Here is a 26,617-nt window from a genome sequence, read left to right on the forward strand (position 1 = left end):
ATAATAAAATTATAGGAAGTTAGTTAATTAGTTTTTTTGCAAAAGTATATGAGATATTTATTAGTGTTTTAGTTTTTATTTAAATCATAATATATTAAAAATATTTTTGGAATACAGTGATTATTTATCAATTATCAATAGGGACACCTTATCGCCCATCTATTATCATAAAACATATTATAAGTACATTTCATTAGTACTTCATGACAGTAATTTTTGTCGTTACAATTTACAGCCGAAATAATTTAGCATTTTATTATATTATATTTTATTTTGTTTATTTGAAAGTAATCAACAGCGTAAATACATAATTATTATTTAAATTTAAATCTAGGTATAACAGAAGGCCAAAAGAGATTACTTAATTATAATTAAAACTATTTTAACAGAATAGATTTAGAATAAATGTAGGTATATACAATAATTAAATTACAACAGTGTGTGTATGCTTGTGTGTGTGCGTGTGTGTGTGTGTATGCGTATATCTACCTACTGATGACATTTTTGAAATATTGAGTTGTATAATGCGGTAGGTGCGGAAAATGGTGCTAGAAGTGCAACCAGTTTTTTTCATATCACCAAAATTACGATCATCATGGTACAGATTTTCTTAGGGTTATCTTTTTTATATACAGTATATTTCTACGGCTATACTCACGTATCCAGTCGACGTTAGCCCGATTAATTTCGAACCCATCCGGGGTCCTTTATCAAGGGGGTCAGTTCGCGCACGCGTCGCGTTTAAGACTGCGCGCCGCGCGTGCAGCTGCCCGCACAGCCCGTTGTGAAGGTGGTGGGGGGCTCAGCAGGCTCTATAGATCTCAAAGAGTTTTTTATGCTCTTAATTTACATTTTAATAAAGTTTTCTACTGCCTTTTCTTGTGATAGTAATTCCCAAAACTCTCCGCATACTCCCTTAATCTTGTATAGTAAATAGAAAAGTCCTGACTCATCAAAGTCCAGCCCAAGCCCTTGGACCTAGATTACCTAGAAAGCTGAAATGCACAGAGGTTCCGTTTATAATGTTGACAAGGATCAAGGAAATATCCATGGGCGCGATGAGCTAGGGTGTATACTTAGGGGATGCGTGTGTTCATCTATCCACTCCAGACTTTCAAAAATATACGAATTTGCTGTCCGAGGTGGATCATCACGAGGTGGATCACATCTTTCCGAGCATTCACCCTAGGGTGACAGTTTTAGGGTGGATAAACAGAATAAGTTGTGAAATACATAAGCGGAATTAACATTTTCCAAAATTTCAGCTGACATCGGGGCCCGCTACGCCACTATGAATGGGCGGAGAGTGTTGATGATCGGCAACTATCGGTTCATGAAGCACTACGACGGAAGGAACGGCAGAACAAGATGGCGGTGCTGCAAGTCCTTCAACAAGTGCAAAGCGATAGTTATCACTTACGGCGACGTCATTAGAAAACTTAAAAATTTGCACAATCATTAAAATAAATGTCCCTTTAATCGTCCTAGCGGCCCAATACTAAAACATCTCTTATACCTATTTATTTATAAAATATAAGATTTTTGTCGCTACTTCGTCCGCGTTAGACTAACGTATAACGGCGTAACGGATTGACGTGATTTTTTTCATGGGTACCTATAGATGAAGACCTGAAGAGTGACATAGGCTACTTCTTATCCCGGAAAATCAAAGAGTTTCCACGGGATTTCTAAAAACCCTACTTCCACGCGAACGAAGGCACGGGCATCAGCTAGTATACCTACCTATTCTATTTAGATTCTTATGTGAATATCTTAGCTAAACTTTAATTTTAAGCGCGGATAACTGGGAGTGACATAATACTGCTTAATTCTTTTCTCGGGGTTCATTTTTGAAGAGCAAATGTATTATTTGACGCAGTGACAATTTTTGTAAAGGAAATCTGTCAAAATGTCTTTATTAGTTAATTAATTAAATTTTATTTGGCGATTGAAAAATCAGCCCTTAATCAATCATTAACTTATGGTTAGCCGTAATAAACCATGTTTAAATTATGTGGCCATTCTGCTTTTATATCTTAAGATTATTATACCTATTGTTAAGTTTGTAAAGGTTTTTACTATTTTTTAACCATCACTAACGCTGCTTCCTTAACAAAATGCAATTTAGATGTATAATTAAAGAGGACTCCATGGAACAAAAGTATACTTAAATAAGTTATTAAAACATACAAATAATATTATAAGTAAGTATATACAGTTTAGTAGCTAAGAAATTAAAATTAAATTGTATTGATTCAAATGAGTAAAAATAAACACATAAACCACTGTATGTGCGTATGAACGTATGATTGGGTTATTATAATATTAAAATGGAAAATATTTAGTTCTTTAAGCGAAGTAGTTTAAAAAAGTAGTATGATTAATTTTTATATAGTGTTAATTGTTAATATTAATTAGTTAGTTTGTTAATATCCATTCACTTACCGTTAAACCTTCCTCATTTATTAAAAAATCCTAATGTATAGTTTTATTCTTTCATTAAGTATTTTCCCTAAATCACTCTATAAAAGGTCACTCATTTGAACATTTAAAATAGTATTGATGAAAATTTCAACAGTTAAAAGCGCGATTCGGACTCGCACACGAAGGGTTCCGTACCATCTTACATGATACAACACTATGTAGATACTTTTTAATTTTTTTATTTGCCATTTTGAAATTCGCTGTCTTTGGTTTTTTAATAATGTATATACAATAGAAAAAATACACTCTGTGAAAATTTCAACAAAGGCAGACAGACAGACGGACAACAGAGTCTTAGTAATAGGATCCCATAGATAGGAACCCTGGAAAGAAAATGATATTCTCATATCTAAATGTACATTTCTTTTACAGCCGTTGAGGTGATGCATACAAGCGGCGGTTACCCTAAGCTTATGTACTGTGGCTTTCTATACAGGCCGCACAACGCTTACAGGCACAGGAGGCTGCAGCTCTGGTACTGCAGGTATCGGAACACCAGGCAGTGCAGGGCGATCGTGAGGACCATGGACGGCAAAATCGTCCAGAACGAAGAGAACCTGTACCATACCTGCATGGACTCTAACTACATTAATCTTAAACCTCGTAAAAGTAAAACAAAAGTTTAATGAACCTCGTCAAACTTTAACCATGAAGTTCTGTTCTGAATGGTTCTTGCCATAAATTTTATTTTGCTGTCTACCAAATTTTTTATGCATTACTAGCTGATGCCCACGATTTCGTGTGGATTAAGACTTGTAAAAATCCCATGGGAACTCTTTGATTTCCCGGGATAAAATGTTTATGGCCTCTCTAGAGTCTCTAGGTCCTTAACGATGTCAATGCAAAAATCATCTCAATTCGTTGCAATATTGCGCGAAGGATAAATCAACCACACTTTCACATCCATACTAATATTACAAATGCGAAAGTGTGTTTGTCTGTCTGTCTGTCTGTCTGCTAGCTTTTCACGGCCCATCCGTTCAACCAATTTCGACGAAATTTGGTTCAAAGATAGCTTGCATCCCGGGGAAGGACATAGGCCACTTTTTATCCCGGAAAGTCAAAGAGTTCCCATGGGATTTTTAAAACCCTAAAACCACGCGGACGAAGTCGCGGGCATCATCTAGTTTATAATATTCTTTGACCTAGGTAATAGTGGTCGCTCATAATTATTGTAGGCCCTAAAGGCCTGTACTCATTGGCCAAAACATAATAATAAACAATGTCACTAGTTCCATAATTCTAGTCCAATATTAACTAAAACTAGGTAACTATTAATAATTTATAGTATAGTTGTGAAAATAAGTGTAAATAGATATTATTCCTCATCCCTGAGCCTATAGAATGTTAGTGATAGAATTTATTTCTTGGATTCGGATTGATCAATTTTTCTTGATTCGGAAAGGGTTGTGAGTCTATGAAAACTGTCATTTACCCTTTCCAAGTTAGGCCGGTTGCATCTTAGACTGCATCATCATTTACCAGACAGTGCAGTCAAGGGGTAACTTAAATAATAATAAAAATATCTAGTCCACAAGCAGTCTGGCTATCCACATTAGCTATCCAGTTTGGTTAGTTCTATTATAACAGATACGGTATGATACGGAAAATTAAACACAGTATGTAATTATATCATTTATTGTTTAATGTACAAACACACAATCCAAAGGTTATGAAAATTCAGTACAGATACAAAATATTATAGAAAAATATTTTCGGACATTTATTAAAGCTCGACTTAATAACAATTCAAAGGCACATCAAGTTACTAGCAATACTAATATAATATTTATTATGTAATATACTTAATGTTAAATGTAGTGTTGTACACTTGTTGCAATTCACTCACACACTAACACATGCACACAAGAACGGTTCACGCGCGTGAGTGAATTGCAAGGACTTATTAATTTATTTAAAAAAAGTGAAGAATGAATAAAATAAGGAATGATTATAATTACAATTATTCATGCAAACTTGCACTTATCTATTTATGAAAAATTATGAATAATTAATTAATTAAACTATCTAGAAATTCTTAAAATTAACAAAATGCGTAACTCATATTAATATGAGTTATGGAAACAACAAAATATAAACGCTTGACATATACACAACACTCTGCACATACAATATACTGTATAAAATAATATAATTTGCCTACTTGAATCGTTAAAATATCAAAATATGGAGTAAAGATGAGCGTACACCGGACGTAGAGCCAGTATTTATCATATTATGCAATTTTTGCCTTTATTTTATAATTCTTTATAATAAAGTCATGACAAAGATGCCAATAAAATATTGTTTTTCCAAATTCATCAAAAGTACAAAATATATTTACATATAGAGATTCACGTTATACATGACATTTTATTTTGAAAATAGTTACATTTGATAACAAATTAGGTAAATTTGCATTAGGTACCTACTTACATTCCGCAAATTGTGATTTTCACTAAATCACTGATCCGTCTCTTAATACAATTTTTTAATTATTCTTAATTGTTAAAATCCCTAAAAACAATATTTTAACAATTTCATACATTCAAAAGTACCTACCTAGTAAGTCAACGCAAATTAATATAAAAATACCACTAAGTTTGGGCCCATGAACTTAGACCAACCTCTCCATGGCTTATTAGCATATTTTGGCCCACATAAGAGGACATGTTTTGTGTTTCAACCTAGGGCCTAGGGCCTATCTATTTGTAAAAATAGAAAAATTAAATGCTATGAAGAGTGATTATGTTCCAAAAAACATCGCACGATAACGCTATTTTGGGTCGTGATACTAGCTCTGCAGCCCAGTTGGATTCGTTTGTTGCAAGTCCATCGAATCTTCTTCTTATAACACTCATGCTTTATGAATTTGTAATCACCTACATGCACCACCATATGTCCACGCTTGGAGAGCCCGAATCGAACTGCAAAATAAAAATTACTCTTATTAATATATTAATTTTATGTATATGCTTAAACTATATGTACATAGCTTTATATATAATGCAATTATCAAATTAGAAATAATTAATATATATTTTGTGCCATAGCCATGGTTTTATTTTTAATATTGTAGGTACACTTTTGAAGACTAACTACATACGATGGAAAATTACATAACCATGATGCAACCGTTTTAATATTGTTAATATATTTTTATTGTTTTTATATCTATCATCTCATTAAAATATTAGATTAAACAAGTTTAAAGTTTAATACAGTATTTCATTTATATATAATATTAATATGTTTTGAAGTATTTTTTGTAAAATGCATTTATAAAAGGTTTGGGCTTAATGATGAATTACAAATTTTCTTAAATTTGAACCCGTCACAGACGCAGCTATATCTAATACATTTTATGATAAAATAATGTATATTTGAGCTGCGTGGGTGGCTATTCAAATATTTCTATAGAAAATATATTAAATTTTGAATCGTAATATGCTTTGCTATAATTTTTACTAATATATGTATTTATAGCTACCTCAGCGTCGGATTTTTTATGCAATTTTTGTTACATAGATATATGATAATAATGCATATTAATTATATCAGCATTCGCAGATTTTTTATACAGTTATACGTTGCAGTTGGCTTGATCGGAACTGGAATCGACTGTTTCGCGTCCTATTGCCTAAGTAAACAAGGAAAGATGGGCATCAACGTGGGTGGCTACAGGTTTAGATTCAATGGTTGTGCAAGGAACGGCAAGATACGATGGAGGTGTTCCAGAGGACCTTGGTGTAAGGCTGCCCTTCACACATACAGAGGCAGGATAGTATACATACAAAGTACACACAACTGTGGACCGAAGCCTCCTAGCTAAAGGATAAATTTAATATGCGGTCTTATGGATAAAAATTGTTACTGTAGTGTAGTTAATGCCTCCTACGTATATATCACGTGATACAGTTAATGTATTATGCATGCATGTATAAGACACGTATATATTCTGTTCTGTTCTCAAAGTTTAGAGAGCGTTCACTTGAGTATTGACCAGCGTATCATGTTTATAATAGGTAGAAATCGCTCACAATTTTGAAACTCAATCAATGTAACATGTAAATGGGCAAAACTAAGAAGCAATTTTTAGTAATAAGACCTATATTCAAACGTCCAGTACAAAATGCATATTAAAATTGCATCGCGTTTGGTTTGAGGTTTTTTTTTTACATTGATTTTGTCAAGTGTTAAATAGTTATCATATCGCAATATTGATAAAGCGCAATAGTTATTATGCATTGTATAACATAAAATTCAGTATCGAAACACCGCCAAAATAACTTAGTGATAATTTTAGTCAACCAGTTATATTTTTTGTGATATATATAATATATCTTGTACAACAAGGTGAAACCATGACAACGCTTTGTGTATTTTTATAACTACATATTATATCATTTACTAAATAATAGTCTTAGGTTGTTTAGGCGATGTATATAGGTAGGTACATTATAGAAACATATGCTCGGTGGGATATTTGGGAATGTTTTTGTAAATATTTAAGCATATTAATTTATTAAAATAGTTTTGTAATAGGTATATCTGCTGACTCTAAGTGAATAGAACAGCTGTAAGCAATGCACAGAACGAATGCATAATGTATTAATAAATAATAAAATATAATCTCGGCAATGTATGATTACGGTCATGCGGTAGGTATATTGCAGCCGGTGAACGGTCAGCATAACTAACAGTACAAAATTAACCTATATCGAACATAATAATTATTATAGTATAGGAAGTATCTAAATGTTTTATGTACCTATGTGATTGATATCGTTATACCAAAATAACGTCGTAACTGTATGCAAATCGTATTTAAACTATACTAAATAGCTATCTGGTGTCAAATATTTACAGGGTTCAATTTATCAGATAGGTAAATATTTAACTAGGTACCTATTATATATCTTTTGCAATCGTCCTATCAAAAAAGTAGAGGCACAGTAATTTCAAAGGCCAAAATATTACAATGCCTAACATAAAAATTAAAAACAATTAAAATTATTTTTTGCTTTTATAATTTATTGTGACTTATGTATTTTAAAAGACAACTCTATATTTACGTAGGCAACTAATAAAACTATGTATTTTACAACCAAAGTTAGGTACGTAACTTCCTACTGAATTTTAGCTGGAATAATAAAATAGCTATGCGTTTGCACTAACAAGCAGCAGCGCCAACCACATCACTGAGTGCCATACTCGAAAAATATCGTTATACTTATATTACCTAATCTTAATAGAAACTTATCTATAGCTAGGGTTCCCTAAGAAAGCGGGGCCGACGCCGCCATTTAGTGGCCGCAATGTAGCTTCCAGTACAGTCACCGTAACCTTGTCTATAGTAGTCTTAAGAGAGCGGGATTTGACACCACGTCTGTAGACTCTCAGACCAATTAATAATGCCTGAGACCCTAACATGCGCCCACGAGAAAATTTGGTCTACGCATTTTCTCGTATTCATAGAGAGATAACACGAGTAAATGCTTAGAAAACATTTTCTCGCGAACGCATGTTAGGGTCTCAGGCATTATTAATTGCTGGACGGAATGCGTATCTATTTTTTTATATTGTCCGAGATTGACAAGGTTTCCGACGCTACAATCAATGCTATGAAGTGGTACCGCATTCCTAGGAAAACCTAACTTATATGAACAGTAGCGCTGATGGTTTCAAATGATTTTCGAATCACAGTTGATTTGTTTATTTGCGATTTGTCCTGTGTTCCTGGTCGAAGACAAATTCTCTTTGGGAGTTCACCATTATTTACTATATATATTGAGATTAAATTAAAACAAAATATTAAATCATTATGTTCAAATTTAATTTAGAATTTATTTAATACTCTTTGATAACAGCAACATTTGGATCATATACAGGGTTTGCTTGCTGAGCAATTCGCGTATTTATGTTAAGGAGAATATATATATTATGTATCTTATTGTATAGGGATTAGGGAAATGTAATATTCATTTAATAAGTACTCGTAGTATTTACAATATAAGAACGTACCTGTAAATAATAATGAGAAGTCGTCATTTTACCTAATATTTTTTTGAAAGTTTTAAGGTCTAAACTGTTATTTTTTGTAAATAAACAACAGCACTAAGTTTAATATAAAAAACACCCTCCTTTACTACGTTTGTGACGTAGTTTTCAAACTACATACATCGGCCGTGACACTTGATCAACTTGTGGCACAGACGTATACGTCCCGTCGAATGTTCTCAGCAGAACTCTTCCACAGTGGCTATGCCACAAATCCTGATGAACCACTTCCAAGCCGTCAAGTATCACAAACGCTTTACACCTCGGGTAGGAGACGCAGTCCCATCTGGTACTCCGGTTTTTGCTGTAATAAAGATGGTCTCGGTAGTAAAATCGTACTTTCATGTTCTTCATAGTTACAAGTTCGCCTGAAACGGAAATATTTGTAAAATGTTTCGTTGAGGCCTGCTACACTATCAATATTATTACGAGCACCCCGTGTCTCAGACAGCACGTAAAGCCTTCGGTCCTGCGCCTGATCTTTCCCCGGTCGTGTCGGATTTCCGCACATCGGGCTATGAGAGTAAAGGTGTGAGAACGCCCCTGTGTTTGCGCACACACTTGTGCACTATAATATCTCCCGCGGAGTTACTTAATCTCTATGGATTATCGAAGACATTATTATCACTCGATAAGCGATATCGCAATCCTGTGTCGAAGAAGTATTGATGATATTGACAGGATCGCAATGTATCTGGATGTTCCTAAAATCCTGCGATCCAAGAATGATACGGCATTGATAGAGTGAAACTCTTTTTTGTATGGAAAGGGTGTTTGACATATCGTCGATTCAGGATCAAACCGAGAATTCCCTCACTCTAGTTCATTCTGGTATAGAGTTAAAATATTGATGACTATGGACAACGTTAATCTGTGCTTTCTCTATTTGGTCTTACCCAGTTAGAGCAACTCTTGAAACGATGATGATAAAAATATTGTCTGTACGTACTGTGTATTTAACAGCCGTACTCAGAGTCGCTTAATCGTTACTTAAAGTTTAGTTAAAACGAGACAGAGCTATATCTCTCACATAAATCTGTCTCGTTTTAACTCAATCTTAAGTAACGATTAGCGGCTCTGAGTGCGGCTGTAAGAGAAGTAACCCTGACGCGCTTCCCAGCGCTCTCCATACGAACGTAGTTTGGTTCTCATTGGAATATTAACCAATCAAACTCAATTAAATTTTGTAGACACATTCTACAAACAAGTGACGCTTGACCAAAACTTTACTGCCAAAATTGTTTTCACAAAAAAAGACCTAATGGTTCCTAAGACAGTTTCTCTTTATCTAATAGTTTTAGATTTCCCCATATTGTCCCATTAAAAAAACACCATATAGGCACTTACTATGTTCATTGTATATTTATGATAATATGGTAATTATAGGTCAAATGACGCCACTGAAAGTTGCTTATTGAAACGAGAAGGCGTGGTTTCCTACAAAGCGTTTTCTTACGAAGAGCTATCGAATTTTAGGGCTGAAACACAAAACTACGTTGCAACTCGATGCAAATTCGCAACGCAAAACACTGCAAATTGCAATGGACGCGATTTCGAGCTGCAAGGCTTGCTACCATGGTTCGGAATTAGGATAACCAAAACCAACTAAACCATCCATTCAGGGATCGTGAAGAATAGGTGGACAATTTTTTTGTTATTGTAGTCTAATCCAGTGTCATGGATCGCAAAGAGTGTTGCACTTCCGTTTATATTATTAACCAACGAAGTAAAGTCGGAAGAATGCACGATGCGAATCAATTTGTAAGATTTTGCTAATCGTCGCGTCGTGCGAACTCGCAAATTTTGAAGACGCGGCGGCGGCGTCGCATCGCAGTTTTGTGTTTTGGGTGGTACTTATTTAGTCCTTCTATGCAACTTAATATAATGCCCATTTGAAGTCTTTATCAATTCCTTCCTGGCATGACAGTGATACGGGTTCATGTCTCGTATAATCATGTTTTCGTCAACTTTCACGTTTGCTTTACAATCTCCAGTTAAGGTGCAAGCCCATTTGAATAGGTGCCCGCATTTATTTTTCTTGTAATACGTATAACCGTCGAGTAAAATCATTTTCCTTCCGGTACCGTAGTCCATTGTTATTATTTTGGCTGAAAAATAAAATATTTTGCAAAAGTCAACAGAAAGCTTGCTTCATCTTTTAATAATAATTAGTAGATACTTAGATAGGAACTGAAAGTTTTTTTAAAGTTTGCATGAAGTTTTCTATAAGTACATAGGTATTTCACAAAATCCAAGATAATCCGAGGCGGGATAGTTCCAAAGCCAAATCAATAGGGGTTTAACAATAAATAATAATTTTAATATTTATAATTAAATTAGTAATACCATACCCATAGTCATCAATATTTTAAGTATTATATTCGCGGGAATTGATTCTTGAAAAACATTGGTTTGTGCTCATTGGCGCAATGCCATAATTCTTAAATAAGTAATTACATAGTACCAAATCATTGGAAGTAATCATAAATAACGAAATAGAAATTAAGTCTTCAAAGTTCTTGCAATTTACTCACGCACGGTATGGAAGCCTACAATACACAACACTGTATTGTAATACAGTGTTGTGTATCCTACAGGTAAGCTTCCATACACACTCACACACACACACACACACACACACACACACACACACACACACACACACACACACACACACACACACACACACTGATGAGGTTGTGTGGTGTGTGTGTGTGTGTATGCACAAGAAGTCTATTAAGCGGTAGCCTATGGTGGAAGCGGCCGATTTGGTTGTGTGCGCGGCACTTGCAAGTAACAGATACTTATGACGACATACAACCAGACACCCCTAGATCAAAACTGTTTTAAATCAAAAAACACGTTTTTCAGAAACTAAGAAAAACTGATGTTTACATAATCTACGGAAGATATTAAAATTATAAAAAAATCCCAAATGAATCATTGTGCTTTGAATATTAAGTAGGTACATAAAGCAAATTTACTGCAGTATGTACTTAATCAAATCAGGGATCTGAAACTGAGGTAGGTAAAATTATCAAAAGTCAAGGTTTTTGAGTTGAAACAGTTATGATATCTAGGGGTGCTATATGAGTTGCAACAAGTTTATAATATACCTATAACCTACCTGTATTGTATGCTGTGCAAGTAAAGTATATTAGGTGATATTGTCAACAATGTTCATTATAAAAAGAACCTTTCTACCTCTCTTAACAAAGTAACACTTGCATACGTCTCCTGTGGTTGTGTATTACATATTATTAAATAATAAAGTACCTCTATTGTGGTAGTGATCAAGAAATATTGCCAAATTATTATATTCGAAAAAAATATCTTTGTGTAATTTGATGTTTGTAAGAATAAACTAGTCAAATGGTAATAATTTAGTTTCATTCTGTTATGCAAATAGGTAATTTTAATTCTCTCTCTATCCTTACATCCTAAAGTGCTGTCCTTAGAGGCAAAAAACTGACTAATGGTATTGTTTCACCTGTGGGGTGATTTGATATTTCAGTGTTCAACACTAGCTACCAAGGTCACTTGACATGGTTGGTTCTACGTTGTCACCTAACTTAATACTTTTTCTACACCTGTATCACTGTGGGTGTGAGTCGATTCACACCAGGTTACACAATTTGGTGTGTATTGTTGGGAACCCACATGCCTTGTGATTCGCTAACTCAGTGTCTAACACTGAATGATAGGAACCAAGTTCATTTGACATTTATTTTTAATCCATTTAAGGTTTTCTATGAAAAATTATTTTAATATCACTTAGCAATGTAGAACCAACCAATGTTGAATGAGCTCGGTGGCTATCATTCTGTGTTAGAGAATCACTGTTGTTTCAGACACTACGTAAGTATCTATCTATCCTTTATTAAATAAAGCTTGTACAAGAATATCAGCATTTTTCAAAAATAAAACAAGATTTCATTTTAAATACAAGTATGTATTTATAATATAAAAATATTATATCAATTTCAAAAGTAGAACATGGTTTTAAACAAAATCTTTAGTTAATACAATTTATTGAAATAAGTTATACATATTATACACTTCAGATATGCATATACATAAATATAATTAAAGATAATCTTAGTAATAAAAAAATTGCATAATGCTTTTACCTATTCAATTTTCTATGATGTGTAAAAGCCTGTATATAATAAACAGTATGTGATTTTCATTAGTAAGGCCAAAGGTACTTACTATAATATTTAAATAGAAAAATTGGTGTGAATTGTAAAGTGATTATTCATACTAATATTATAAATGCGAAAGTGTGTCTGTCTGTCTGCTAGCTTTTCACAGCCCAACAGTTTAACCGATTTCGATGAAATTTGGTATAGAGTTAGGTTACTTTTTATCCCAGAAAATTAAAGAGTTCCCACAGGATTTTTCAAAAAAACCTAAATCCACGCAGACAAAGTCGCGGACATCAGCTAGTCTTAAATATGTTCAAAGTACCTGTATGTGGTTCGCAGTTATCTTGGCTGCCATAATATTGTGTTCATATGGCTCACAGTCATTGCTCACATGTTGACAAGCTTTAATGAGCAGCTGTTTTGATATTTTTACAAATTACAATTGAATATTTTTTTAATTACAATTAAGTAACTGTATGATTATTGTTGAAATGATTATTGTTGTTGTCCAGGGAGCCGCTGGATTCAGGCGGCGGAAGACCATGGCGTGTGGAAGTCCCTACAAGAGACCTATGTCCAGCAGTGGACGTCTATCGGTTGATGATGATGATGATGATGAACTGTTATGATTACTCGGTTAACTTGTCACATTAATTGACATCAATACAGACTATTGGATGAGACGGACAAGATTTCACACATTCTTATATAAATAAAAATAAATCCCTGAAATGTATGTACATGTATAACTTCTGAACAACTGCACCAAATTGGTTGATTCTTTTTTGGTTGTGTTCGTAGTTTTATTGCCTAATCTTCTTGTTTTTGCCAGTTTTTTCAAGCTTTTAGTTATTTTTTTAAAAAGAATAGTCAACTATGACTAATATTCTCCGTTCCCCTCCAACTCAGCGTTAAGCTTGTGCTAGGAGTAGGTACAACAATAGTGCAACGGGTGGGGTTTGTACCGGCGACCTTTCGGATTTCAGTCCACTCCTTTAACCGTTGAGCTATTGAGGCTTTTATTATGAATAGTTTATTTTGTTATGAATAGTTATAGTTAGTTATGGCAGGCCAGAGTAAAATTGATGGACCGCAGTAAGTGAAGCCAAACAGCATCACCAACATTTATTATACATTATTTCCAAAACACTACAAATTCCAATGTGTGTCATGGAGTCTAGTTTATACTAACTATCATGGACAACTACTACCTATGGATCAGACAAAACTTGACTTAAATATAGAAACTCCATTTGAAGTGATTAGCATTTCTCATGTCTTATTACCAACACCACTGGGATGTTGTTTACAACTTTTTTTTGGTAACAACATTACACCACCACTATAATTGACTTTATTTAGCATACAACCCCTCACTCTCATCTCAGCGGTGTTGTAAACAAGACAGCATTTGTTGTCTACCCTATCCAAAAACATTATTCAGTAAACATAGGTTTTTTATGGTTATGAAAATCTCTTACCACCTCAACACCAAACGTTTGCATGTTTATAACCGATATACATCCTGTCTTCTGCCTGTAAGAACAACACCACTGTTCTGCGCCACATTGTAGTCTGCTTTTAAACACATATGTGTAGCCTTTATACAGAATATGATGGCCCTTCTTTGTAGGCACACACTGTACTAACTCGTCACCTGTAAGTTTACGATAAAATCAATTGAATTGTAAACTTTTTATAACTTGCAAGTTACTCTACTATACAAAACACCAAATAGGAACTCAAATTATTTTTATTTCGCACACAAAATACATAGAATATCTGTACACATAAGTTAACAATAATATCAGAAAAAGTAAAAACTGTATATATAAAATATTAATACAAGATTTTTGAGAAAACATCAAGATTCAAGACAACAACAAAATATTTTTCGTAAAAGGTATCGGCATAACTTGTCACTGTCAGGTGTCATTTGTGAATTTGACAAGCTCGCAGAGAAATACTGAAATTTCGTTCAGTAATCACACGAATATTTATATCTGTGAACTTGCCATTTTTTAAAAGTAGGGATGAATGATGACTGCCTAGTTGAATCAGCTACTTTTTATCAAACGTTAAAACGCCCGCTTAGTATGGGAGCTTGATGAAATACATAGATGTGACGTCATAAACAATTGACGTAATTTAACGTACTTTTTTAGTTAAATCAATTTTTTTTTGGTATGACTTTTATTAACACATAAACTCTTAATAAATCAATAATTTAAAATGGCTAGTAAACTTAAAATTATAGAAGAATTTTATTAACCTAATTATTAGGTATCCCAATTACAGAAACACAGTTCAATTTTTGACATGTTATAATAGCTGTGGTATATTTTGTCGAGCGCTGGGAGCAGTGGAGCACTATTAGTTAACCGTCTGAATATTGAATTAAAAAAAAAAATTTTGAGTATTTTGTTTTCTAGGGCCGCTTTTTGCTTTATCGCAAAGAGGAAATCCTGTAATCAAAATGGGTGGATTTACATTTCTCAAGCAAAGATCTCAAGGTAACAAATTGAGATGGTGGTGTCAATACGCAAACACGGGATGCAAGGCAGCTATTTACACTTGCGATAACACAATTATAAAAACAGTTGGAGCACATAATACATTGATTCACGGAACTAGCATCACACGTCGGGTTGACACTCGTTTAAATGCACAAATCAGAAATAGTTAAAAATATTGTTTTTCAGGGTTCCCTATCTCTACAGAAAAAAAACCGGCCAAGTGCGAGTCAGGCTGCCCACCGAGGGTCCGTACTACAGTCGTATTTTTTCGACATTTTGCACGATAATTCAACGGGAAGTACCCTGTAGGTACTTAGGTAGGTCCTTGACATACAGACAAAGTGATCCTATAAGGGTTCCGTTTTTCCTTTTAAGGTACGGAACGCTAAAAAGGAACCCTAACACTTTGTTTTCTGTCTGTGTGTCTGTCGTGTCTGTTAAGACCCGTCAAGAGCATCAAAACCTCTACAGGTTCTTCCCGTTAACCTAAAAATTACATAAAATCAGTCAATCATCAATCCATAGGTATAGGATTGCATTGGATTAGCGCATGTTTTACACTATAATCGATATTTTGATTTGCAATTTTTACCTATTTATAATATTACTTACTTAGTGTACATTTATTTATTCAAGTTATTGATTAGTAATTTTAACATAGTAAATTTTTTTTTGATTTCATAGATTTTGAATGTATTGAAGTCATTGAAAATCCGTTGTGAGTGAAAGAAGAGGTAGGAATCCAAGAAGAAACACAAGAAGCAGGGCATTTAAAAATTAATGAGAAATTTAATTCATATGAAGAACTAGAAAAAAGAATTAAATATTACCAAAATTTTTCTCAAAGTGTTTTTTTACAAAAGAAATACTATCACTATAAATACTATCTGTCCCGGCTTACTCACGTGTGTAGTCGACGTTAGCCCGACTAGTTTCGTAGTTACTAAACGCTAAAATACTATCACAATAGCAAAAAAAAAGGGATAAAAAGGTTTATTGATCCAAATTGAAAATATTATTGTATTAAATATTGGTGTATAAATGGTGGGAAAAACTTTAAATCAATGAGTACAGGACTAAGGAAGTCACGAACGTTCCAACAAGAATGTCAAGCTTCGTTTAAAATTAATGTGACAAGATGGGAAAAAAAGTGTTTATTTCATCGTTAAACATAAAATATAATCATTAGAGAACAAAGAAAATATACGATCGTCTTCCTCAAGTTAGAGGAGTAACCCGGACAAAAAATAAAATAAAATAAAGTTAATAAGCCATCAAAAAAGATTAAAGACCTAATTACAAATGACACAGAATGAAAAATAAAATGTTTTCTTTACATTTTAAAAAGTTAGCTCATACAGGTTTTTTAATGAGTAAGAAGTAATAAAACAATCAAAAAACTTACTTTTTATAAGTTTTATTTGATTTTAAGAAAAAGTAAAACGCACCATCCAGGCAGTGAAAAAACCTCTTAGGCTTGAAAATGCTACTGTACATTAATAAAATATCTAATGGCTTTATTTCTTTAGTTTGATTCATAAATGAAAAACGCTTTTATTTAATTTTAAAATTAGATTTTGCAAGTGATTGATTTTATTTTTATGCCTTTATTTCTATTGAGACGTCTACTAAAATGTTTGACACGTTTATATAATGCTACCCGTGACGACTGTAACATTCACATAAAAAATTCTTCCCCATATCGAACCCTTTTGGTTTTCGGGAACTTTACAGATCAAATGGCCCGCCTCGCCCACCTATTCGTATGTTTGCTATTTACATTATTACATATTAAATATTTCATTTGTTTAAGTTATTCATCAGTAATTTTAACATAGTAAAATTTATTGATTTCATAGATTTTGAACATATTGAAGTCCTTGAAAGTCCGATGTGGGTGGAAGACGAGGTTGAAATCCAAGAAGAAACACCTGAAACTGAGGAATTAAAAATTAATGAGAAATTTAATTCTTATGAAGAACTAGAAGAAAGAATCAAAAATTATCAAAAATTTTCGCAAAGTGTTTTTTACAAAAGAGATTGTACCACAATAGAAGCATGCAGGGAAAAAGGGGTCAAAAGGTTTATTGAGCCAAATTTAAAATATTATTATATTAAATATTGGTGTAGAAACGGTGGAAAAAAATTTAAATCAATAAGTACAGGACTAAAAAAGTCACGAACGTTCCAACAAGAATGTCAAGCATCATTTAAAGTGAATGTGACTCAAGATGGGAAAAAACTGTTTATTTCATCGGTAGATATAAAGCATGATCATCAAAGAACAAAAAAAATATACGATCGTCTTGCTCAAAAGAGACTAGTAAGCCAGACAGCAAATAAAAAACTAAGAGTTCGATTTAAAAGCCATCAAAAAAATATTAAAGACCCAAGACGTACAAATGACCCAGAATAAAAAAAACCGGCCAAGTGCGGGACAGACTCGCGCACTGAGGGTACCGTACTTGGGTATTTTTTTCGACAGTTTGCGCGATAAATCAAAAAATATAATGCTTAAAAATGAATAAAAATCTGTTTTAGTATGTATAGGTAAATCCCTTTTATAAATAAACAACACAATAAGAAACACATGAAGCAGAGGATTTAAAAATTAATGAGAGATTTGATTCATATGAAGAACTACAAAAAATAATTAAAAATTATTATCAAAATTTTTCACACAGTGTTTTTTACAAAAGAGATTGTATCCCAATAGAATCACGCAAAAGACACGGCGTAAAAAGATTTATTGAGCTGAATTTAAAATATTATTATATTAAATATTGGTGTAGAAACGGTGGAATTCTTTTTAAATCAACAAGAACAGGACTAAAAAAGTCACGAACGTTCCAACAAGAATGCCAAGCATCGTTTAAAGTAAATGTGACTGAAGATGGAACAAAACTGTTTATTTCATGGGTTGATATGAGGCATAATCATCAAATAACAAAAAAAATCCTCAAGACGTTAGACGAGTAACCCGGACAGCAAATAAAAAACCCGCCAAATGCTACGTCAACAGGAAGTAGGTACCCTATAGGTTTCTTGATAGACACGACAGACAGACAGACATTGAAGTGATCCTGCAAGGGTTCCTTTTTTCCTTTTTAGGTACGGAACCCTAAAACCTAAGAGATGTAATCGAAAAAATAATTTCCAAAAAAACCTACTTGAATCAGGCGCCAGGACAGTTCAATGATAATAATTTTTCGAAAGCTGATAAATTCTCTCTCTCTCTCTCTCTGTGTGTGTGCATCGTATTTCTCATTGCTGAGGACCGTGACCCTTTTTTTTCATTATAGGCAAACGTTTGACCACAACTTTTCCATTGATCACATTTTCTTAGGATAATAATGCAGCTGGTTCCCATATCGTTCCGCAAAATAAAATGAAGATGACAAGTTCTAGACCACTAGAAAAGTCTTCTTGGAAATTGCTGTATTCTACTATTCCTATTATTTCTACTACATATTCTTAACTTAATGTTATCCAATTTTCCAAAAATATATTTACTACTTATAAATTTCATAAGTAAAATGTACCCATGTAAACCTGTATAAATATAACTTTGATCACGAGAACTTGAATTACGATCTTTTCAGAAAACTCATCATTATATTGGGTTCAAAATCTTATTTTTAGGGTTCCGTACCTCAAACGGAAAAACGGAACCATTATAGGATCACTTTGTTGCCTGTCTGTCTGTCTGTCAAGAAACCTACGGGGTACTTCCCGTTGACCTAGAAACATGAAATTTGGCAGGTAGGTAGGTCTTATAGCAGATATATATGAAATTGTCATATATATCTGCTATCAAATGTCTCGTAAAAAATTTTTTACGAGACATTTCACCGCGATTAATAGCCTCAACTGGTGACAGAAGGGCTGGCTCATTTTTTGCGCAGCGGATCAGCCTGGCTGTCCAGCGCGGAAATGCAGCCAGTATTCTTGGCACCATTCCACGCGGTCATGATTTATATAGTAATTAGATAAGGCTAGCCTTAAGTTTTATTGTATTAAAAAAAAAATAGTAAAAAAAAAAAAAAAAAAATTGTCATTGTTGAAATACATCACATAAAAAAAATTAAATTGTGGTAACAAACATTGCTATTTTCAACTTTCAAACAAATACCAAGTGGGGTATCATATGAAAGGGTTTTACTTGTACATTCTAAAACAGATTTTTATTTATTTTTAGGCATAATAGTTTTTGATTTAACGTGCAAAATGTCGATAAAATACGATTTTAGTACGGAACCCTGAATGCGCAAGTCTGACTCGCACTTTGCCGGTTTTTTATTTGTTTTAATAACGTAAATACCCAACAAGGCTAATCTGAATTATTCATGGAAGTATAATTACGTATAACTTGCATTATTTTGTGCATGTAATCGCTATTATTTATACCAATGTTACCCGTCTTTACCAAAAATGGAACTGCGACATCAGAATAAAAATAGTTTTTAAACGTAACAAAGACTGTCACTTTGAAAATGCTTTGACAAGACCAACCAATGCAATTTGGAAATTGCAAGGGATTATTAGATTATTAGGGAAATTGGAATTTGGGAGAATCCAACTCCAAGCTTTATTTTGTTAGACCGAATTCGAAACCAAATAATTTAAATTTTGTTGATGTTTTCTATAAATGTATTAGTTAAACGTTTTCCTTGGGATAAAATATGTATAAATATGCTGCGTTGAAATTGTTTATACAAATAACTGTATTGTGTTTGTTTTGAAGTTTGAACAATAATTTAATTTTCAAATTTGAATGTTATGTCGCCTAGTTTACAGGTCCTAAGTGTATTAAAGTCACTACAAATAAAGAATATGCGGAAGTAAGATTTCATGAAAAAATCAGACATTAAAAAATTCAATGGTGTCCACGTCTCATAAAAAACTTTTACAATTATTTTGTCTTATTGCTAAACCAAAAACAACAATTAACATTTCTATTTATGGAAGAGAAAAGTTTTAAAAACATTGTGTATTGTGTTTTTAATAAATGATTCATAATTTCTTATCATTTTGTTATTTGTTGTATTATCCTCGTACTTACACCAATGTTGCAGTATTATTAGTAATTTAAATAAAATTGCTAATTATAGTGCAATCATAAAAAGCTTAGGTAATTATGTAAATAATTAGGTCCTACCTAGGTACCTATATTTTTTTGGTAGAAGCAGCAGTTACTTTATGGAATTCCATGGTGCACAAGGAACAACAAGGTTAATTCACTATTTTATTATTATTAATTATTTAATTTTTATAAATAAAGTACCATTTAACAGTTTTACTTTATACCTACAGAGTAGTTTGTTTTGGTGGATTGTAATGAATTAAGCTTGTTGATTCTTCTTGTGTCTGAACCAAGTATGTTGTTGTTGTACTTATTAAAGTTTAAATATACTTAAACATATTATGAGTTTTTTTATTTATGTCCTAATACAAGTACATAGTTTATTCAAAATATCATACAAAATAGTACCTAAGTAATATATTGGTAAGTAGAACCCTTACTATATTCAATGAATATAAGAACCATATATTTATTTACAGACCTACCAGAATGGATACCAATCTACTTTGTAAAGAACAGCATTAAGGAGTATCGATGTAATATATGCGAAGATGTCATCAAAACAGATATTCACCCAGCAGAACCTTTACAACACATTAAAAATAAACATAAAGAAATCTACGAACTCCACAAGGATTGGAAGAGGGTGGAACAGGATGCATCCGTCGGATTTCAAATTGAGTTCCTCCAATTGAATGAAAAAGATGATTTAAAGCCCCAACCTGTTATGGTAGAACAGATTTGCGAAGTTACTGGTGAAATGGTGACGGTGGAACAGAAGCCAGAAGAAGATGACAACTTTCTACTGATGCCTTCTAAGAAAAAGCGCAGGAACAAGATCAGCTGCGGTAAAAAATCTGTTTGTTGTTTATTTTATAATGTATTCGAGTATAAATCTGAATATCCTGCCCTATTTTAGACAGATATATCTAGATTGCTGATGGATATTAAAAAGTGTGTTTTGATTTGCTTGTTTTGGTCAACATTTTAGGTAGCACTAGCATATCATAATTATGTTTTCCAAATTGTGATACTTATTATTATTACAATAACCTAACGCAATTTTATTAGTGAGCTAGACCAGGTTTTTAAATTAATAAAGTAATTAATAAAAGCTGCACATTTCTGAAAATAATAACTTACAAAGAATGAATTTTAATTCATAAGTGTTGACTCGAAATTATTTTTCTAATCTAAATTGATGTCTATGATGATAATTATTGTATTTAACCATATTGCAATTTCTTTTTACAGAATTTGGTAGAAAACGCAGCTGGGTGTGGAAATATTTTGATAAACTAACCAACATCATATACCGTTGCAACCTCTGCAATGCTGTCTTATCTATAAAGGGATGCAACACTAACAATATGAATCGTCATGTCCGTACAAGGCACCCCGGTATATATAAAGCAGAGATAGAAAATAAACATGATGATACTACAACAAAATGTGATATTGATTTTGTAGATTTCGTGGATTTGGGCCAGAAAAAGAATGATGATTTTATCAAAACTAAGGATGATACTCTACGTAAGTATTAAACACTTAATTACTAATCCTCAATGTTAAAAAAATTAAACATGCCTAACTTCGCATATTCTACAAAAATAGGTCTTATTTTTATTCAGCATTCAAAGAAGCAATTTTTATTTCTTTATGAATTAATGTGCTTCTTAGAAAAGTTTATATGTTTCTATGTTATTTTGTCACATGAACTTCCAAATTTACAAGTCAAAATCGAATCTATTGTTGAATCTGAAAACGACTAAACTGAATTTAGAGAACTCTATTTGAAAGTGCTTTATCAAATTAAATGCTGTCAGTCAATATATATCATCATCATCATCATCATGATCAATCCACCGCGCACCGGCTCCAACCATGACCAAGCATGGGTCTCCACTCAGAATAATAAGGTTTTGGTCATAGTATTGAATTGGCAGACTTCACACACCTTTGAGAACATTACCATTAAAGCAAGTGATAAATGTAATTAATTTACCCTTTTTGAAAAGGTGTCTTAATTTAATCCCGAAATGATAATAAGCTACCAAAAAATTTATTCAATCAATAAGTGCAAATCAAAAAAACATACCAAAATTTTCAAAAAACAATTCGAAAACATAGTTTTGTTTGTGATTGGTTGGTGACACAAAATGTTTACTGCCCACTGAGATTTTTGTCTTTGTCGTTTGTACAGGATTACGTAACAGACGGAGCCCTGTACTAACTTCTCTCCGTGTATACGCGCTAATCGCCAACGCCGACAATCAGCGTGGCAGAAAACCTGTCTACGGCATTCTAATTTGAATGTTTGTGTCTTAATAGCAGATGTGATGAGGCAACGTCGCAGCTGGATCTGGTCGTACTTCAACCGGATATCCGGCACATTGGCGCAGTGCAAGCTCTGCAACCGCAACATCTGCCACGGCGGCAACGCCACCGGCAACATGAACCGACACCTCAAGATGGTGCACAACAAAACTGCGGGTACGTATCCACTCAACCATTAGTTATCCTCACTATCATGATCATCAACCCATGCTGATATCCGGCACACTGGCGCAGTGCAAGCTCTGCAATCGCAACATCTGCCACCATCGGTTTTCCTCACGATGTTTTCCTTCACTATTAAAGCAAGTGCTTTAAAGCACATAACTCGTGCGTGCCAGGGATTAAACTCTGGACCATCCGAATAGGAGAACAAGACGAACAGCAGAGTACGACTCGCACACGAACGGTGCCCTATCATCCGTACAAGATATAACACTGTGCTTTTTTACTTTATTCAATTTGCACATTGCCATTTAGATTTTTTTTAATGTTATAGCAGCAATAGAAATAAAGACTGAAAATTTCAACTCTACCTATGTTCATGAGATACAACCTGCTGACGGACTGATAGTTATAGGGTTGACACCCTTCGGATATGGAACCCTCATCATGATCAACCCATCGCCGGCTCAATAGTGAGCATAGTCAACCACGCTGGCCATGTGCGGATTGGCAGACTTCAAACACTTTTGAAAACATTTTGGAGAACTCTCAGTCATGCAGGTTTCCTCACGATGTTTTCCTTCACCATTAAAGCAATTGACGTTTAATTCATTGAAACGCACATAACTCCGAAAAGTTAGAGGTGCGTGGCCAGGATCGAAATCCCGACCTCCGATTACGAGACACATCCTAACTATTGGGCTATTACAGCTCTCGAATCCCTAAAAATATCTTCGGAACCTTCGGAACATTCGGAATCTTAAAGATTAACTTAATATTTGCACAGTTCCAGATGACCACAACTGGATATGGAAAGTGTTTGAGAACGAAGCTGAACAACTGGCCTGTAAGATTTGCCATTTCAAATGCATCAAGTTCGACGACGTTGAAAACAGTATCAAATGTATCCTGCACCATCTCAAGAGGGAACATGGAGTCGTTTCCAGCGATCAGATAATTACTGAGACCGAGTATGAGGTAGAAAATGATACATAAAGGTTTTATATAGTAAATGAAATATCTATTTTGTATTTTTAAGTTTGTATAGTAATTATATACCTATTGGTTGAGTATGCCTAGGTTTTATATTGAGTAAACGAAATACCTATTTTATTAAGTTTGTAAAGTCATTCATATACTTATTAGTTGGGTATGTTCTGCCTCAGCTGATATTTCAATCGCCAAATGATGTAAATAATTTTGCTATATAAAGAATATTTTTCTATTGAAAGTATGTCAAAATTACAAAATAACTCTACACTTACTTATTAGGTATAGTCCGTACAAAATGACTTCTCACGCGCCATTTTAACTTTATGGGTCAACTGTCATGTCGTGTGACATTACGGTTTAAAATAAGGACAAATCATACTTTTGACATAAAATTTAACGCATAAAGTTAGAATGGCGCGTGATAAGTGATTTTTTACGCATTATACCTATTTATTTGGTGATTGGCTGTAAAAACATAACCATTTTTTGTTCTTATATTGATCAAAGGTTGGTTTTTCACTTCCCAAAAAAATAAATTTTGACGACATTGTACAAAATAAAAACTATCAAAACATCTTTATTCATCAGTTCAGTACAGATACAGATTATTATTTAGACATTGAAAAATCAGCCCTAATTATTAAAAATAGCTATGTAGAAATTCTTATTTTATTGTAAAGTTTTTGGTTGAGTATTAAACTTGTTCGCTTTAAGAAAATGGTGTTAGAGATCCTGTCGTGAAAGTTGAAAACTGTGCTGTAGTATATATTTAAGTAAGCTCTTACTTAAAATCATACTAACTCCTTGTATACAGAATGTAACCAGAACGCTAGCAAAATCTTAGCGTTATTGTTATACTACCTAAACACAATCCAATACCAACAACACTTTGCCTCACATAGTTTCAGTGATTTAGTATTTTTCAAACCTGCAATGTATAGCGTGCAAAACTCGGGTCAATGCCCCGCCTACTTACGCAACGTTCCTTGACCTCTAGCATCAGTCAGATGTTTTATATCGTAAATCAATGTGTCGTAACTGTGACAAAATTATAGGATTTTTTTATATATTTTTTTGTGGTATCATAATATCAGTAATCATCAGTACTATCACCTGTCTTCGTTTTAGCCAGCGTTCTGGTTACAACCTGTATATCCCAGCTAATATATTCATGAATCATGTCATCTAAACTTAGCAGAAGCTTAGCTTTAGTTCGCAGAAGCTGGAGGCTTGGCTTTTAACTAAGCGCTTTGGCATTCCTCTGGATTACCTGGGCCTAGGCTAATCATGAAGTCTAGGCTTTGGACTATAATTAGTAAATATTTATCAAGCAACTAATATGTAGTTTATATATTCACAAAATTTGATTTTTTTAAATACAGGAGGGATGAAAGCGGCATGCGAAATTAATGTATATTTGCGTAGGGCGACGTTACTCATCCATACACTTTTCAGTTTTCATGACGCTTATACAAATATACAAGGATTAGAAAGACAAATATTATGATATTCGCTATCGTGATCATAAATTTATTGGTTTCTAAACGCAATCATGTTAATGTGATGTCAGTATCAGAATATTGCTTCAATATTTATTGACTGTCTGTTATTTGCAATTCTGTGGAGGCCTTTCATTTATTCCATGTCGTATCATATCATATAATTAAGCCTAAATTTTGTGTACAGTATAATCAGCACCAATCTTTTCTTAAGGCGAATAATTACTATTAAGTTTATAACTATGTGGATATAAATTTATCAGTTTGGTTTTTTTTTTTGAACGAAATGGGATGGTTAGATGTAGTATTTTGTTAGTACTCATTTATTGATTTCATTTATTTAAGATCTGCAAACATTGTGTATATTCTGTGTGCAATAAATTAAAAAGTTATTATTTTTTCGTATCTCTTAGGCTTCGTACACACGAGCAACTTGTGTCTCTGCTACATTTTGGATTTTAATATGAAGTGTAATTCACACTACAAATTCAAACAATCTATATTCTATGCAGCCATTGTGTTAAAGTATGTTTCTTAATACAATGCAGACTTGATATTGTGGAAACTGATGTGGAGACAAAAGTTGCTTGTGTGTGTAAGCACTTAAAGTTTAGGAATCAAGGGCACATACGTTTTTTTTAATATAAGATGTGATGGCGGGATGTGTATAGAGAAATTTTACTAAATAAATCCAATCGAGATTTCATTTGTTTATTTTTATACCTACCTAGATTTATCCAAAATAAGTTCCCCAACTAGCTGACGTCCGCGTGGATTACGGTTTTTAAAAATTCCGTAAGAATTTTTTGATTTTTCGGGATAAAAAGTTGCCTATGTCAATTTGCGGATCGCAAGCTACCTCTGTTCAGTATGTGGCCGAGAGTAATTCGGCCTATAGAACGACATTTCGGCTTTGTAGAGCGTTGTCTCTGTCACTCATACCTCTGACGTTTTGTCGGTCTCAACGACAGAGGCAGTGCTCTACACATTTGCTATCTCCTAAAGGTCGATGTACATAACTTTCGGCCGCTTACTGTACCATATTTCATCAAAATCTGCCGTGAAAAGCTAGCAGACAGACACACTTTCGCATTTAGTAATATTAGTATGGATGACCACCAGATCGAGTATTTTAGAGATTTGGGGGTCAAGTGGTTATTATTAAGTTCGTTTGTCAGTGGGATATTTTTCGTAAATTAATTTGACAAAAATTACGAAGAACATGTGACAAAAATGTTTTTCCGAAATTGAGTAGGTCATCATCATCATCAACCGATAGATGTCCACAGCTGGACATAGGTCTCTTGTAGGGACTTCCACACGCCACGGTCTTGC

At 33.5% G+C, this 26,617-nt stretch overlaps 1 protein-coding gene and 1 long non-coding RNA gene across 4 annotated transcripts; one reads left to right on the forward strand and one right to left on the reverse strand.

Moving 5' to 3' along the window:
- Nucleotides 1–4,457: 4,457 nt before the first annotated feature.
- On the reverse strand, nucleotides 4,458–11,174 carry LOC138402892 (uncharacterized). The gene is made up of 2 exons (XR_011237226.1): nucleotides 8,666–11,174; nucleotides 4,458–5,411 (listed from the first exon to the last, which is right to left on the reverse strand). It is a non-coding gene; the product is annotated as an uncharacterized lncRNA (long non-coding RNA).
- Nucleotides 11,175–15,057: 3,883 nt separating this feature from the next.
- Nucleotides 15,058–25,986, forward strand: LOC117985770 (uncharacterized). Of its 3 annotated transcripts, none has more exons than XM_034972553.2 (5): nucleotides 15,058–15,205; nucleotides 20,771–21,139; nucleotides 21,546–21,824; nucleotides 22,626–22,784; nucleotides 23,578–25,986. In XM_034972553.2, the coding sequence occupies exons 1-5, from the start codon at nucleotides 15,169–15,171 to the stop codon at nucleotides 23,784–23,786; spliced, it is 1,053 nt and encodes a 350-aa protein (XP_034828444.1). In that variant the 5' UTR covers nucleotides 15,058–15,168; the 3' UTR covers nucleotides 23,787–25,986. The 3 variants fall into 3 exon arrangements, with proteins under 3 accessions (XP_034828444.1, XP_034828443.1, XP_069357519.1); XM_034972552.2 differs by having other exon boundaries at nucleotides 15,063–15,205; nucleotides 22,623–22,784; XM_069501418.1 differs by lacking the exon at nucleotides 15,058–15,205 and adding an exon at nucleotides 19,263–20,439 and having other exon boundaries at nucleotides 22,623–22,784.
- Nucleotides 25,987–26,617: the final 631 nt, after the last annotated feature.

The sequence above is a fragment of the Maniola hyperantus genome, chromosome 10, assembly GCF_902806685.2.
Source record: "Maniola hyperantus chromosome 10, iAphHyp1.2, whole genome shotgun sequence".
Taxonomy (NCBI): Eukaryota; Metazoa; Arthropoda; class Insecta; order Lepidoptera; family Nymphalidae; genus Maniola; species Maniola hyperantus.